The sequence below is a fragment of the Spermophilus citellus genome (genome assembly GCF_964194105.1).
Source record: "Spermophilus citellus genome assembly, chromosome: 2".
Classification (NCBI taxonomy): domain Eukaryota; kingdom Metazoa; phylum Chordata; class Mammalia; order Rodentia; family Sciuridae; genus Spermophilus; species Spermophilus citellus.
This window is the reverse complement of record NC_138183.1, coordinates 138,217,556-138,233,638: the sequence shown is the minus strand read 5'-3', so window position 1 is coordinate 138,233,638 and position 16,083 is coordinate 138,217,556. Positions and strand designations below refer to the sequence as shown.

At 45.8% G+C, this 16,083-nt stretch overlaps 1 protein-coding gene across 1 annotated transcript in view; it reads right to left on the bottom strand.

The window, feature by feature from the left end:
• The window catches only part of LOC308641596 (teneurin-4-like), a gene marked incomplete at its 3' end in the record, with an annotated part of 227,233 nt that overhangs the window by 139,881 nt on the left and 71,269 nt on the right, over positions 1–16,083 (bottom strand). The window contains exon 2 of the mRNA XM_081280264.1: positions 2,281–2,382. Coding sequence (XP_081136390.1) covers positions 2,281–2,290 — 10 coding nt within the window. The 5' untranslated portion in view covers positions 2,291–2,382. The remainder of the gene's footprint in view (positions 1–2,280; positions 2,383–16,083) is intronic.

The window sequence follows — 16,083 nt, the reverse complement described above, 5'->3', positions numbered from 1 at the left end:
TAGGCCTATGCACCAGTGGGGGGGTGAGGTTCTTGCCTCACCTCTGTTGGCCCCCAAATTTAGCCTTGGTGCCAGTGGGGGGGTGAGGTTCTTTGCCTCACCTCTGTTGGCCCCCAAATTTTAGACCATCACTAGTAGAAGGGAGGCGGATACAGAAATGCCACGACACCAAGCCAATTGATGGTTCCTTTGGAAAAATTGCGTCATTGGTGACACCATCAGCAAAGATATGCCAGTATTACCACAATAAACATGGGGTGAGCTGGCAAGGAAATTGCATCACTGGTGACACCATCAGCAAAGATATGCCAGCAGTACCACAATTCGGTGTACCAGATGATATTTCACAATGTATGTAACTGATATATAGTCCAGGCAAGTTCTGCAAGCAGTTCAAATTGGAGGAGTCTATCAATACGTCCATTTCCTCCCAAAGTAAATCAAGTCCTTGATTAAGCATTACTTGTTGAGTTATATTCATTGATGTATCAGTTTATACAGTTTATTGTGATAGCCATCATAGAAGCTGTAGTTTGGTTTTATCTCAGTCTTCACCGGAATTGGGATGGAGATGGAAATTCTGGTAATGATGCTAAAGGGACATTATCCTGAACAGAATTATTAAATATAATGAAAAGGAAAGGTGAAAGTAAACAAACAGATCTGTTAAACTCCTTTAAAAACAATCCTTAACAGCTGTTTACCTAATTTAAATTAGTAAACAAACAGATCTGTTAACCATCTTTAAAAACAATCATAAACAGCTGTTCACCTAATTTAAATTAAACCATATAAATCACGTGAATAAAGAAAAAATTCGGATCCATTTTTTCATGAGCGCTCCTCATATAAGAAATATGGACATACACACATACAGACATACAACACTAAACAGAAGTGTGCACACAACATACAACAGGCAGAGAGTAGAGTCTCCCTTTGTTTCTGTTCTTTGCAGGCCTAAGGTAACTATTAGATCTGGCTTTGGTGAATAACTAAATATGTAGTTGAAGCAGAGGTTATGGAAGGTCTAAGCCTTGGCATACTTTAATTGGGAGACCTTGGTCAAGAGAGTTAATGTCTCTGAGCCTCTCCTGAACTGCAAAAGGGAAAGAATAAAATCTACTCTGGCAGAGACAGTTAGGGCTCATCAAATACCCATGTCTTTTCCACATTCCTGGGAACCGTAGAAATCAGGCAGCGTCTGGGGAAATTGGTTGTGGCCAGTGGGCTGTGTCACTTCTGGACTGAAGCAGTTAACAGCCAACACCTCCAGCTATTTCCTCCCCTTCTATGGAGACCAAGGTAGCCACATATTCCAGGCAGCAAACAATAACAGAGAAGAGATTTCATAATCCTGGGCTCTGAGATGCTAGCAGAGCAGAGCTCTCCACCCATCTGGGTTAGACATGTAGCATGAGTAAGAAATATAACTTTGCAGTGTTAAGCCACTGGGATTCTAGAGTTAATTTATTACTGCAGCATAACACAGCCTAACAAGACTCATACTTCACCTTGCAAGACTGTTCAGAGGATAAGAAACAGGGCTTGGTCCAAGTATGTTCATAGTAGGTCTCCAATAACCGACACACTCCCTCTGCCCTCGCTCCATCCTTGCTTCCTCAGCCTCCATTATGGTGATCAGCCTGTATTTATGATTCTACCCCTCTCTAGGGTAGAAGGGGTTTCTCTCTAGCTTTAAAGATCATGCACTCTCCCTGTACAACCCAGGAGTCACCTCCTGCTTTTTATAATTGCTATTCTGCACAGAAATATGAAGAAAAGCTTTCAGAGAGCCCTCCTTGCCCCTGGAGCATCTGCCTTCTGACAGCTCTCCACTCCCTTCACTCCATTCTCATCTCTGCCTTTGATCTCACTAGCAACTCCAGGCTCTGCAATTTGGTCTCCTGGACCCTAGAATGAGTCTGATGGCCACCCTTCCTCTGTGTTCTTGGGCAGATCTGCATGTTGCCCCTTTCCACTCCCTTAAATCCCCCTTCCACCCCCTCCAAGTCCTGGACTCCTGACACCTGCCCACCATGACCTCCCACCATGCTGGTCGCCAGCTTGGTTTCTAGCAGCCTTTGGCCCACACCAATCCTCTTCTTGCATCTGCTCCCTGAGAAGTCCACTCGGCTGAGGTCTTCCACTTCCTAGGCGTCCTAGTGGCAAAAGCCTTCAACCAAAAAGTTTGCATGCTTCATATTCCAAGATGTATTTCTCATGAACGCCACAGTTTGCAGTTTACAACAGAAAGTCAGAGCTAATGAGGGGACTGACCTGGCTCCATGTCAGCACGTTTGGAAGAGTTAATAGTATCCGTGGGCCCTGCAGCCCTCTCTCCAAGGCCATTGGATCCTGGAGGACAAGGTGGAATCCTTTCTGTTGAAGCAGAAAACAGAGATCAGACTGAAGTGAGGTGGCAAGATGCCTCACACCCTGTCTCACAGACCGCTCCCCAGAAGTCATTGCAAATGCACACCAGTGGGGAAACAGGACTGCCCACCCCACCCCATTTAGATTAGAAGTGAGTGGGATTCTAAGCCCCACAGACATCCTCTACTCAGCCTTCTGGAAGGCTCAGGGGCATCTTCCTTTCTTCTCTATTTCTCTTGTGTTATAGGAGCCATGGTCTTGCATTACATTTTTTTGTTGTTGTTGTTGTTTTGGCTACCAGGGATTGAACTCAGGGGCACTCAAGCAGTGAGCCACATCCCCAGTCTGTTTTGTATTTTATTTAGAGACAGGGTCTCACTGAGTCGCTTAGTGCCTCGTTTTTGCTGAGGCTTGCTCATGACCCTCCTGCCTCAGCCTCCAAGACGCTGGAGTTACATGCATGTGCCACTGTGCCCAGCTTTTAGAGTCATTTTAGATGTACATGTTTTCTCAGGTGGACCTATTGCTACCAGGACAGGGACTGCAGATCAGCCCTCTTTGCAACCCAGGCATGCAGCACAGGGCTTGGAGCAGAGTAGAGACTGAGTATTTGATGAACACAGGACTGTGTGCCTTGAAGGAGGTGTGGAGCCCAGTGCCAACACCCTCATACAATAAAGGTTTGTCAAATCAATATAAAAGATCTTATCCCTTTCAAAAGAAGGGTAAAGAAAAGCTTAAGAGCTTTAAGTCATTTGTCTCAGGTCATTGCAAGAGGAGGAACAGGGATTTGAACACAGGAACTCAAGGAGTTGTAGTCTATGAACTTTTCTCTGTACTATACCATCATCAACACACAAATACTACAGAATGCCTTTTTGTATGAAAGCCCCACAGCCTTGGTGTTTTTTAAAAAGTCAGTATTTGAGAAACTCCCTGAATATATGTTTGCCAAATATACATAGGAAACTATCTAAGAAGTCATTATTGTCTCTTTTAAGGTGAGGAATGACTAGTAATTCCCATTAAAAGCAAAATTCTCCTAAGTGTGAAATTTTGCCAGCTTTACCCATATTTCATATGTTTCTTCACAGCAAACTCTAATTATTCTACACAAAGAATAACTCTATTAGGCAGGAGCCATTGCCAAGCTCTGTCCACGTGCAGGGTTATCCATTCCCCACCCTAGGGGATCAGGCTCCTGAGCAGCCAGGGCAGATGACCTGATGGGCTGCGGTACAATCATGAGACCCTCACCTCTTTTTCTTTCATCTATTTCTTTTTCAGTCCTCCTTCTCAAATTTCCTCTTTTTCAAAGTACCTTCCATAAGCATCATGGTGACTATTAAGAATACCAAAATACTCACAGATTGCTGAAAAGGTTTTAGAAGTATGTATACACTAGCACTCTGTTCAGAGGAAATTCAGTCAGGAAGGGATCAGGACATTCACTCACTCACTCATTCATTCATTCCTATGCTGAGTTTTAGGGGCTCTGCAGGAGACACTGATGACTCATAAGCAAATCCTGTCTTCAAGAAGCTTGCAGGCTGTCGAGGAGAACAAGGCACGGCCACAAAGAACTCTACTGCTTGTAATTTCATGAGAGATATAGGTGAGGCCTAGAGAGAGGATGGGGCATGGACAGACACCTGCACCAGAGATGGTGTTAGGTGTGGGGACAGGGCAAGGACTCCACACGATGGAGTAAAGGCACAGGAGGAGAAACCCTGACAAAGAAGGAGGGTGCTTTTATTCTGGAGTCTGTGGATTATGTAGAGGTAAGTGGAGGACGTCACACACACTCGACAGGATGAGAGCCCTGAATGCCAAGTCAGAGAATGGTCATTATTTAGCCATCAAGGGTTGTTGAGCAAAGATGTGCCATAATTGGCGATGTGAACTAGTTAGCAGAATCTGGCTAGCCTTGCACAGTAGGAACTGGAAGGGACACACCTGGAGCGGCATTTTAGTCAGCATTTTCATTGCTTTGACAACTAGAAAGAAGGACAAATTTATTTGAGGGCTTCAGATATCCTAGTCCATAGAAGGCTGGCTCCATTTCTCAGGACTTGAGATGAAGCTTAACTTCATGGCCGAGTGTGTGGCAGAGGGAAGCAGCTCACATCATGTTGATCAAGAAGCAGAGAGAGGGTCTATCAGTCTCCAGATTCGAAATATATACCCTGTAGCCACGCTCCCAATGAACCACTTTCTCCAGTCAAACCTACCTGCCTTCAGTTACCACCCAATTAATCCCATTAGGGATTAACTCACTGACTAGGTTAAGGCTCTCCCAACCTAATAATTTCTCCTCTGAACCTTCTTGCATTGAGCTTCTGGGGGACACAATAGCTAAATCATAACAAACAGGAACTTCATGATTGTACGGTGCTGGTATTGGCAGGCTGATAGGTGCTTTGATCTCATTTAAACTTCTGAACAATTGCAGGAAGCACATATTATCCTTTCTGACTTGCTGATGAGGAAAGGAGGCTTTGGTGCATCTAAGCTGCTTGTCCCTAATCCCCCAGCTGGGAAGCAGCTGAGATGAGATTTGAGCCATGTTCTTTTCCTTTCCAGGTGAGCCATAAAGCATGCTGTGACCCTGCAAATGACACCTGCCTGCCTGCCACACTTGTCCTGCTCCCAGAGCACTTTCTGCCTGCCTTGGAGTGTGTAGAGCTTGATCTTTTCCTGGACTGCCCTTAGGGACAGCCCAGGTGGAATTAAGCATAGAACCCTTTGCTTCTGTTAGCTTCCCCCAAAGTGTCCACAGATCAAGGGGATAAAATTGTCCTTGGAGTTGGATCTCAAACAACACTTCAATTTCTTGCAGAGAATTTCAAAGGAGGCAGACAACCATCCATGTCCCTAGCAAGGAGTGCTCACTTTTGTCTTTCCCTTCTCGGCTAAGCAGTGGTGACAGGAGCAGTGAACTTGGAAATCCAGAGGAACATCTTTTGGACATACCAGAACCTGCAGGGGCCATGCAGAATATTAGTGCGAAAGCCAGCATTTCCATGCTCTGGGCTGACAGGGCTGTTCAGGGAAGGCTGCTTACAATGGACTTAAAATGCACTTGGGTCTGGTCCTTGCACCTGCAGCCTGGAGGTGATGATTGCAAATCTTTCCCACTAAGATGCCTGCTAATAAAACTTTTGCCTTCTTCTTCCTCCTCTCCCTCCTTCTCTCCCTCCCCATCCCCCTCCCTTCCCCTCCCTCCCTGCTCCTGCTCCTCTTGCTTCTGCTCTCCCCACTGTCTTTCTTCTTCTTTGGAACAAAAACCTTTCTCATTCTAAACATGGGACATGATGAGACCTGTGCTGTGCCTGGCAACCAAGGGTGTAGGTTTGGGAGACGAAGCCTGGTGTACAGACAAGAGCCAACAGAGTGGGTCTGAATAACACCTCAGTCAGTCACCAGCTATGTGGCCTGGGACAAACTTCATATGTCTTCTTATTATTAAACAGGGATTAAAATAATGAATTAGAGAGAACAAATACCAGACCCTTAGTGCATATATAATAATGGACAGTGTAATAATTTCTTCTTCTCATTTGATATTTAAATTCTGGGCATTCTCAGTGAGGATGCTCTTCTCACAAAATCACCTGATGAAATGGGTTTTGGGAGAAAAAAGGCTGAACTTATAGCAAATTGTTTATATCCTTGACCTTGACCTTATGAGCAGGGTCTTATAATTACTTGGCTTCATGTCTTTCCTCCCACCATTCTGGGAGCTCCTTCAAGACACTATCTCCATTCCCAGCATAGAGTTGGCTTCTTCTACCTTTGATGCCTTATTTTGAGATCCAAATAAACCGGTGTCTGCAGAACTTCTGGGATTTTCAATTCCCAGACTGGTTTGAAGAGTGACTTTAAGCAACACCTTCAATAACACATCCAATCCTCTGAAAGCCATCTCATTATCATGTAAATCATTAGCACAAAATACTTCTTGTTGCTTTGCTAAGAGCTTTGGTTTCTAATCCAAGCCAATTACATGTGCCAACGTATTCAATAACGTCTTAATAATGCCAATCCTTCCAGCTCTCGGAATGAAATCGGACCAGGTGGAGAGATCTGGGGGCCAACAAGATACTGAAAGGGGAAAGCTGGACCCAAACCCTCTCTTGTGCAGTTGGGACAGGCAGGACAGTGCCTGGGGTCAGGATAAATGCCTAGTAAAGGTTAATTCCCTACTTTCTCTCTGACTCCAGAAAAAAGCAAAGCTATAGAACTTGTTGTAAGTAAACAAAAGAAGATCCACCACATTCCTGAGTTCATTTACAATATGGATATTTTCTTATGCCTTTGTCCCTAAGGACTGAAGGAAGCAGGTTATTTCATTTTAATTATGGCAGCTGCAGCAGCTGCTGCTGCTTGTGGACTCCAATTTTCAGAGTAAAGAGAAAAACACACACAAACACCCCACCATGCCACCCCCTGCCACAAACTCACCAAGGGACTCAATCACAGACACAGAATACACAGAATGGCACCTCCTTCAGAAAGAATGTCAACGGGGTAGAAAATTCGACAATGCCGTGCTCAAGACAGATTCAGGTTGAAATCCTAGTGTGTCTTCCCCTTCCCCTCCCCTCCCCTTCCACCTCACCTTCTCTCTGCCCTGAACTTGGACAACCAGCTCATGAGCCACATGGCATAATGGAATTTTTTTTGTGTGTGTAGAGCAGCTGAATATTTTTAATGCACACAGAGGGAAATAAAGTCAGCAGATGCCTTTTTGCAATCTTCCTGTGAATTTTAATTGGGCATCCTCATTCACAAAGGCATGGAAAAGTTGATCCACAGGTCCTCAGAGGGTCAACCCAGCCAGCTCAGGACACGGCATGGTGAGGATGTGTCTGCTCTGCTGGTGCAGGAAAGCTGGGTAGACGTCGCTGGCTGTTTTCTGATCTATCTGGGGAGTGTGGCCAGGTTTCTACTTGATATTCTCTCTCTTCTTCCTCTGATACACTCAAGTGGTTCTCAGTGTCAGCCATGGCAAGCTATGGCTCATGAATCCTCCAAGGGTTTGCTGCCAAAATCTGAACCATGTGTAGGCTCATCTTTGAAACAACTGAGGATTAGTGCTATTGCAGGGACGTCTGTCAGAGAGAAGGTCAAGTGGAGCAGGTGGGGAGGTGCTTCAGCACACTGCCTGGGAGTATGAGAAAAGGCCCTGGGCTCTCACGAGAGATGCACAGAATCTCTGCCTGCATGTGTGGCAGGAAGTGTGTCGCAGGGGAATAAAAAAAAAAAATGTATCAGGGATTTAATCCAGGGGTGATTAACCACCGAGCCACATCTCCAGCTCTTTTTATTTTTTATCTTGAGACAGGGTCCCATTAAGTTGCTTAGGGTCTCACTAAGTTGCTGAGGCTGGCTTTGAACTTGCAATCCTTCTGCCTCAGCCTCCCTTGGATTTCCAAGTTCACTGGGATTAAAGGTGTGCACCACTGCGCCAAGAAAATACTTGGTTCTTAAAGAGCCACAGGTATTCAAAAGCAACCTAATGAAGTCTGTGACATCTGTGGAGAGTTTTATCAATTTTTTGAAACTTGCTCTTACTTAACTAATTAAAAATGTTCAAGTAAACCATCAAAAATTCTGGGATTTGAAAGTTCAGGAGAAAATACACAAACCCTGGTTTTCAACCACCAGAGTCCTCCCAGGCTTCTGGGCCTCTGCTCGACTGTGTCAGCCTGCCATGACCCTCGCTCCTTCCATGGTTCCTAGACCTTCCTGGATGCCCTTCAGGAGACAGTGCAGATCCCAGCATTTCCACCAAGCCATCCATACTTATCACATCTAATTGTACTCACACGCTAGCCACAGTCTGGCTAATTGTACCACTGGATCCTGGCATAACCCTATATATTGTCGGAGTGCCAATGCTATTCCTAAAATGCAGGCTGACCTTGCCATTCCTGACTTGAAGCTCTTATTGCTCCCTCACTGTCTTTGAGACAAAATCCAAACTCCTCCCTGGAGCAAGAAGTTCTCTTCACCAGCCAGCCTGGTTGCCTTTCCAGCCTCACCTCAGACCTACTATGCTCCAGCCAAACCAGTGTACCTAACACTGTCTTCCTGTTCTCTTTCCTTGGCCTGAGATGCCCTGTATGACCTGCTAGGTTACCTGTGCAGGTCCCCATCTCATTCTGGTGAAGCCCATCCTTTTTCCTGGGAACCCCCCTTTCCCACTTCTCCTAACATGGGGTTGTGAGAGTCATCTATGCTCTCTGTCAAAATTCTGGCTATTTTCTAGGCACACAGTGAGACTGCATGCCCTGATAAGGCCATGTCACTAGTTGCAGCTGGTGAGTGGTAAGCAGGATTGTATCAACTCCAGGTGGAAGATTTAATTGCCAGGGAAATGTCTTCCAGTATTCTCTTTCACACCAGCACAGTGATTGGCACAGTGGTGCCTCAGCCTGGTCCCTGGGAAACTTGAAGGAGTGGAGACCCCTCCTCTTCCCACCACCTCTACTGTCCAAACAGGATGTGGACTGTGAGAGAACGAACCCTTTGCTGTTATAGGCCACTGTGATTTGGGGGGTGATTTTACCCAGCATTAATCAGCTGATGCAGCAGGTGCATGGGTTCTATAAGAATTGCCATGCGTTTAAAGAATTCGGTCTCCCTGGCCATCATCAACTGGTTTTTCTGAAAAAGAAGTGTGACTTAATTGTAGTTCTGGGTCCCTTGTTCCCCTTGAGAAGACCAGAATTTGATTAAAAATGGACCTATTAGAATTCTTCCTGGGATTTTTGAAAATAGGAGGCAACAAAGAATGTAGCGTTCAGTAGTGAAAATTATAAAAGGTAAAAACAGAGGTATTGGTGGGTCATGTGGGTGTTATGGTCTAATTGAGTCTTCCAAAACAGATATTTAGAATCTAAATCCCCAGTCCCTCAGACAGGGACCTTATTTGGAGATGAGGTCTTTATGGAGGTAGTCAAGTTAAAATCCAGTATGACCACTCTCCTGAGAAAAGGGGGAGATTTGGGCAGAGGCAGCTGTGCACCCAGGGAGAACACCATGGGGAGAGATTTAATTGCCAATGAAAGACCCCCCAGCTTCCTCTGTTCCTTGCTGTCAGGCTGAAACAGTTCTTCCCTAGCCCCTCCAGGGAGCAGGACCCTGCTGTCATCTTGAACTTCAACCTTTTGTTTCCAGAACTGTGAGTCAACAAGTCTCTGTCGCTAAAGCCACAGGCTTATGATGTTTTGTTATGGCAGCCCTAGGAAGCTCACACAGGGAGGCAAGCTGGTCTGCAGGGAGAGAACCGAGCACACAGCCCAAGAGAAGCCGACCAGAGCGGCAGAAGGGACAGAGCAAATTTGACAGAACTGAAAGTCCACACACAATTCCACTGCATCTCTGCCTTTTCTCTGACTAGAAGATTCAACTCCAGACAATGCCTCTGTTCTGAGTAGGATGATTTGGGGTTCTGCCACCTTGAACCAATAATCTTAACTAGCATTGCTGTTAATATTTAATAATCATCATTGCCATCAAGAAAATCAAGAAAAGGAGTAACATGAATGGTTCCCAGTGGGGAGCCATTTATGGCTGTATTTATCAGCCTGGGGACCAAGGACCAAGCAAGCCCCCTGGCTCCAATGCTGTCTAAACATGGCCCAGGAAGAGACGGGCCCCTCCTGACTGGCTGCAACAGCCTCCATCCCCAGAGTAATCCTCTCGGTGCTTTCTTTAATCCAATAACAGCCAGAATAAAATCTGAAAAGGATTTTCTTCTGCACAGTTATGCCTTTCTTCCCAATCCAAACATAACTGCATGCCTGGCCCCTTGAAATGCTCCAAAACAAAACAAGAAAGCTCAGCCCAAATCCTTTCTCACGTTTTCTGTTGTTTTCTTGGCTGCACAAACTTAGGGGCCTTTGTTTCTTCTGTTCTGCCCTTGGACTTTTCCTTTGCACATTCGCCTCTGTCCAGGGCTCCCACACCAGCAGCAAGGGCTCCCAGCTAGGAGAGGAGGAGAAAGGCCATGTAAGGGGAGGCAGGCTGGAACTGATTAACCACCTCAGACAAGAGCTGAAAGCTCTTGATGCAATTTAGCAGCCCTCTGGCCCTCACAGGCAGAACGTGGCTGGATAGCCGGGTATGGGTTATGAATTTGGTCTTGTAGAGCAGAAGATAATTGCTCGAGGTATAGCTGAGCCTCTGGGGCTGTAAGAATGAGCAGAACCAGTATGCCTGGAAGAGCTTACGAAAGAAAAGAGACACAGCTCTTCTCCAAAGGACTGAGGAGTGCAATTACACACGGAAGCAAGATTGATGACCACAGAGTGCTGCAGAGCTTACCACCCCCTCCCCAAAGCCAAAGAGCATCCTGATCACCCCACATTTATTCTATCTAGGAGATCACATAAGAACATGATGGCTTTATTAAGATGCCAAGTGTCTTGATCAGAGAAATTAGAAAAGTGTAGGAGTTTTCTGGAGTGGGTGGGTGGGTGGGTCCACACAGCCTTTAACAAAGGCATGTAGGTGCAGGTGAGAAGGGTGACTGGACACTGTGCCAGTCATTTGTCTGTTTGTTTCCAGATTCTTTCTCTTATATTACCCTCCTCTGCTCAGCGTCTCTTGCTTACTGGATTCCAGGCAGATTTGTCTAATGAGAGACACTGGTAGAAGATTGGAAGTAAAAAGAGAGCAGCCAGCTTCTCCATTAGTCTTGTGCCATCTCGGACAATGTGCTCGTTAACAGTCCTATGATCTCTGCTGTTTCACGTCCTGACAGTCACCCTACAAGATGGTTCTAGTTTCTGTGGATTGTCCCAGTTTCTGAGATCTGGAAATACTCCCTCCTCTCATTGTCCCTCCAGCCCAGAAGTGATAGTGGCTGCCTGCTCCTACTGATCCCTGGGCTGCTTCAACCTGTACCATGTAGCTTCCTGGATGTATCACCCACTATGTGGTCAGTTTTCTGCATTACATTCTCTTTGTTGAAAGACTTAGAGTGGCTTCTATTCTTCTACCTGGACTTGGGCTGGACTTGGTACTGAGGGAGGATCTTCAGAAAGAACTGCTACTCGCAGTTCCCTGGTGTAGTGATTGCCTGGACTCCCAGTGCATGGCCTAGACCAGGAAGCCCATAGGAACTGCCAGGAACTCACCATGGCAGAGAAGCCCTGCAGGAAGTAAGTGCTGGGTGGGAAGCAGCCCTGGAGGGAAAAAGGTAAAGACACGGTCAGGTCAGATCTTTGCTGTGTTTGTGTGTGTTTGTGTGTGTGTGTGTGGGGGGGGGTGGCTCGAATGTAAATTTCTTGCTATCCATTGATAGTGAACGTGGGAAGAGGCAATCAGTGATGTCAAACAGCTTTGTGGTAAAACTTCGGAATCCTTTGGCAGGTTGGGGGCGGCAAGGCCTGCCTTACTACAGGAAAGCCAGTTTAGCTTAATGGAACTGAGAAAAGAGACCCAGCTCTTTCCCAAAGGACTGTGACCAAGAAAGACACCTTCCGGAAGAGCTGGTGAGACACTGAAGTCTTCTTGGGATGTGGCTTGTTTGGGTCTGGTCTCTGTGGACGCTTATAACTGTGAAGGGTTAGCACTGGCCCTGCCAGGCTCAGAAGGGTGGAGAAGCATTCCTTACTGAGGGAGGATGGTCAGGGATACAAAGAAGAACATTTTAGCAATTACTGAGAGCACATTGTTTTTTTGTTAGCAAAAAAAAAAAAAGAATTTGAACATAAAAAAAAAAGTCTCTATAAACAGAAAGACACAGGCAGGAGGGAAAAAGAAAATCCACCAGAAAGGAAGGGACAAAGACTTTCGAGCTGTCCACAGGAATGAGCCCCACAGGTGTGGACCAGTTTCACAGCAGAGGTCAGCTTCCCACAGTCAGGTCAGAGGGCTCTGGGATCCCTGATGCATTTGCTTCCTGCGTCTGCTCAAGCTCTTGTCACAGGTGGCCTTTTATTGACTGACCCAAGCTTCCCGGACCATGTCTCCCCTAGGAATGGAAAGGATCACCAGGTGTGCGACAGCAGGGCTGTTAATGAACTGCCACATGCCTCCCCTCCCTGGAAACCTCCATTGGCCCAGGGAGGAAGCCCGGGCTGAGGCTCCACCACAGCCTGTCTCTGCCTCAGCGTCCCCATCCACCTTCTCAGCCTCCTGTGCCCACCCATGAGGACACCTGTGCCATTTCTACCTTAAAGAGGCTGAAAACCTTGTTGGGGGTGGAATCAAGATGGATGGGGAAGAATTATACCCAGAGCTGGGAGGAGCAAGGAAATTTGGGGTTACAAATGTTTCCCCATTTTATTTTTTTCCAATCTTTGTTATGCCCTGGCTTTCACATTTTTTAAAAACCAGTGAAGGATTTACAAAGAAATTAAGGAAGATAGTACAGAAAGCTGTCCTATTCCTGGTGTCTAGTTTCTCCATAATAACACCTTGTAATAACATGATTCATTCATTACAATTAATGAATGAGTATTGGTTTCTATTTATTATAAACTAATGTCCATAGTTGTTTCTGATTTCTTTAGTTTTTGCTTAATGTCTCTTTCTGTCCCAATGTCCCACATGCATATCACATTATATTCAGTCTCATGTGTCCTCAGGTACCTCTTGGCTGTGAATTTCTCATATTTGTTCTTATAATCTTGACAGTTTGGGAGAGTTCTGGAAGGGTTTTGAAAGATGCCCACGACTGGACATCATCTAATATTCTTCTCTCGGTTATGATGAGGGGTGTGCAGGCTTTTGGAAGTGTCCCTTGTGTTTCTAGCAATTTCTTATTCACAGAAATTGTTATGCCTGCTGGGGCCACTGGCCAACAGCTCGGCCAGGCAGCCATGGCAGACCTGGTCTGTGGTCATAGCAGCCTCTACAGAGTCATCAGTGTTCTCGGCTCTTGCAACACCACAGAGCCCTCATGTCTGGACACAATGAACCTCTCCAGCATCGAGTCCTGGATTTCCCTCCTCCTTCTTTTTGCCACAACAGACTTGCTTGCAATTTCCCAAACAAGCCTACACCTCTCAGCACTCCAAGCCTAGCTTTTGCTTCTTACTTTGCCAAAAATACTGTTCCTCCCCTTGTCTGCCTGAAACTCTATCAGAAGTCAGGGCCTACTTAGCACAGAAAGCTTCCCTTTGAGAGCCTCATGGAGCCACCACTCCAAGCAGGATGGACCCCTCATTTCTCTGTTCCACACTGCACATTCCTGCCCACTCCTGACCATCCTCCTCGCCACCCCAGGGCTCCAGCATCCCAGCATTCTATGCCAATCCACTTGTTTGGTGTCTATCTCCCTGGCTGAGTGGAAGTGCATAATGGTGGCCTCTTATGTTCACTGTTACACTAGGTGGTGCTTGGCACAGAGTAGCTCCTCAATTATAAATATTTGTTGAGTGAGTGAACAGCGGTGCTGGGTGCTGGAGTGTACTTTTATAGTCACTGAGGTATGACACTTTCTCTTCAGATAGACTCTAAGCTTCTAGGAAGAGGACAGATTCTGTTGAAGGAAGGAAGGTTTGATGGCCAAGTTGGCATTTAAGTCCTGGACTGAAGGCCATTTCCAGAAATGCTGTCATTAGTCTCTGTTTGTTCTTTAAGACATAACCTCACCCTCTCTGGAGGAGCATCTCCTTGTGGCTGGAGGGACACATATATCTAGAAGTTTAGAACTGAAGAGCTCCACAGCCGCAGGGAGGCCCTTCTCTTTCAAGAGTGGGGCTTGGGGTGCAAAACACTGCCCCATCCATCACTGGATGGTCAAGACTGGCTCAGGAATTCATTTGTTAAAGCAGAAGCAATAGCAGCTCTGTTACCCCAGGGCAAGGCTCCAGCCTCTGCCTGTGGCTGGCACGGGGACCACAGACAAGCTCTTGGGCTTCAGTTCCCTTGCCAGAGAGTGGAAATCCTATCGTCACCCACACCATTACCACTGGTGGCTGTGAGCACCCATGTACAAATGGATAGCAAAGCGGGGTGCCACAGTAAAGCCAAACCCAGAGCATTCTTGTTGTTCTCATCAGCCGCTCACCCCAGTCTCATGTTTTCTGACTCTGTGACATTTGGCCAAGGGTGACACAGGCAGTGTGCAGGGAGATGGGCGTAACTAAGGAGAACTTGAAAAACATGTCACTAGGCCTTTTGATGAAGATCAAAACCACGTGTGTATAGTAAAACACACATAAGCCAATCATATGTTTATGGTACAGAAGATTTGTCTTCTGGCTGCCAAGCAAGAGCCTGTGGGTTTAGGGCTGCGTTCTGTGGCTGCTTTTACCTTCACGTCTGCTTTTGATACTACCTTCAACCTGCCCAGCTCGTTGGGGAAGAGAGAGACGTATGTGTTGCCTGGGGAAACTCACTTCCAAATCTTGGCTGGGGTTTTGGCATGCTAATGATACAACTTATCATGAACGAAATTAATTTTATTCTATAATTCTGCAAAACATGAAAGAAAGAAAACAAAGTAAAAAGGACATACTTTTTTTAAAAGGATATCAAACTGGATAAATATTTGTAGCATGGAAGATAGGAGAAGGTTATTATCCATCCAATAGTGAACCTATGCAAATGATCAGGAAAAGTATTTAGTACTCTGCCCCAAAATAAATTGGTAAAGGGCAGGGGCCAGTTATGCAAGAAGTGTGTTGACTGAATACACACATGGAAAAAATGTTCAGTTTCTCTAGTAATCAAAGAAATAAAAATTAGAGCAAAAAAAACCCCTTTATACCTACTTAGTAAGCTTATTTTTTTTCTTTTAAATTTAAAAGATTGGAGATGAATTGAAAGATTACCATCTTTAGAGGTAGTCATTGAAGATACCTATTTAGCACTTACTATAAACTAGTCACACTGTCTAATATACTGGGTGAATAAACAGACATGATCTCTAGCTGCAGGGCCTTACATCAGGGCACCCACTTTCTTTCTAGCTTGGAAACTTTTTTTAACACCTCTCAGTTTTCTATTTCCTTACCTGGGAAATAGGGATCATGAGACCTACTTGAGGGCAGTTGTGACATGTAGAAAGCTTCTCCACATTTACTGACACTTTTGATTCACCCAGCTCTGAGACTTAAGTAAGGCAGGGAACATTAGCCCTGTACACAATTCAAGGTGGAACCCAAAACTCAGAAGAGGTGAGTGACTGGCCCAAGGTTACACAGCCAAGGGCTTCAACCCAGTGGTTTAGGGTTTCGGGTCATGCTTTCTACTGAGGCAGGAACATATAGGGGACATGAACAGAGGCTGCAGACTGGCAATAGGTGAAAAAAGAGGGCCAGCGGGGGGCCTGAATATGCAAGGTAGGGAAATTTTTTAGGCTCAGGAACCCTACATGGGTACCCCCCAGCTTGAGCCCCTCTACTTCCTGACTCCCAAACCCAAGATACACTGACCCCATCTGTATTCAGCAAAGAAAAGGAGTGGGTTTTCCATTTCTCCCATAGATGATTAGAAGAGCAGGAGGTAGCAGCTGGCCTGTTTATGATCAGCTCCTACTGGGCCCTCCAGTAGGGCACTCTGGATAGGCTGAGGCAGGGAGGCAGGAGTGGCTGAGCACATCCCAGATGATTTGCTCTTGAATTGTGCTAACATTCAAGCCATGTTGTGACAGCAATAGACACAGAATAAAAAGGGATTTCTCTGAGTGTGACCCTTATGCACGAGCAGTGTTTAGGAGAATAAAAGTGTTGATCAGGTACA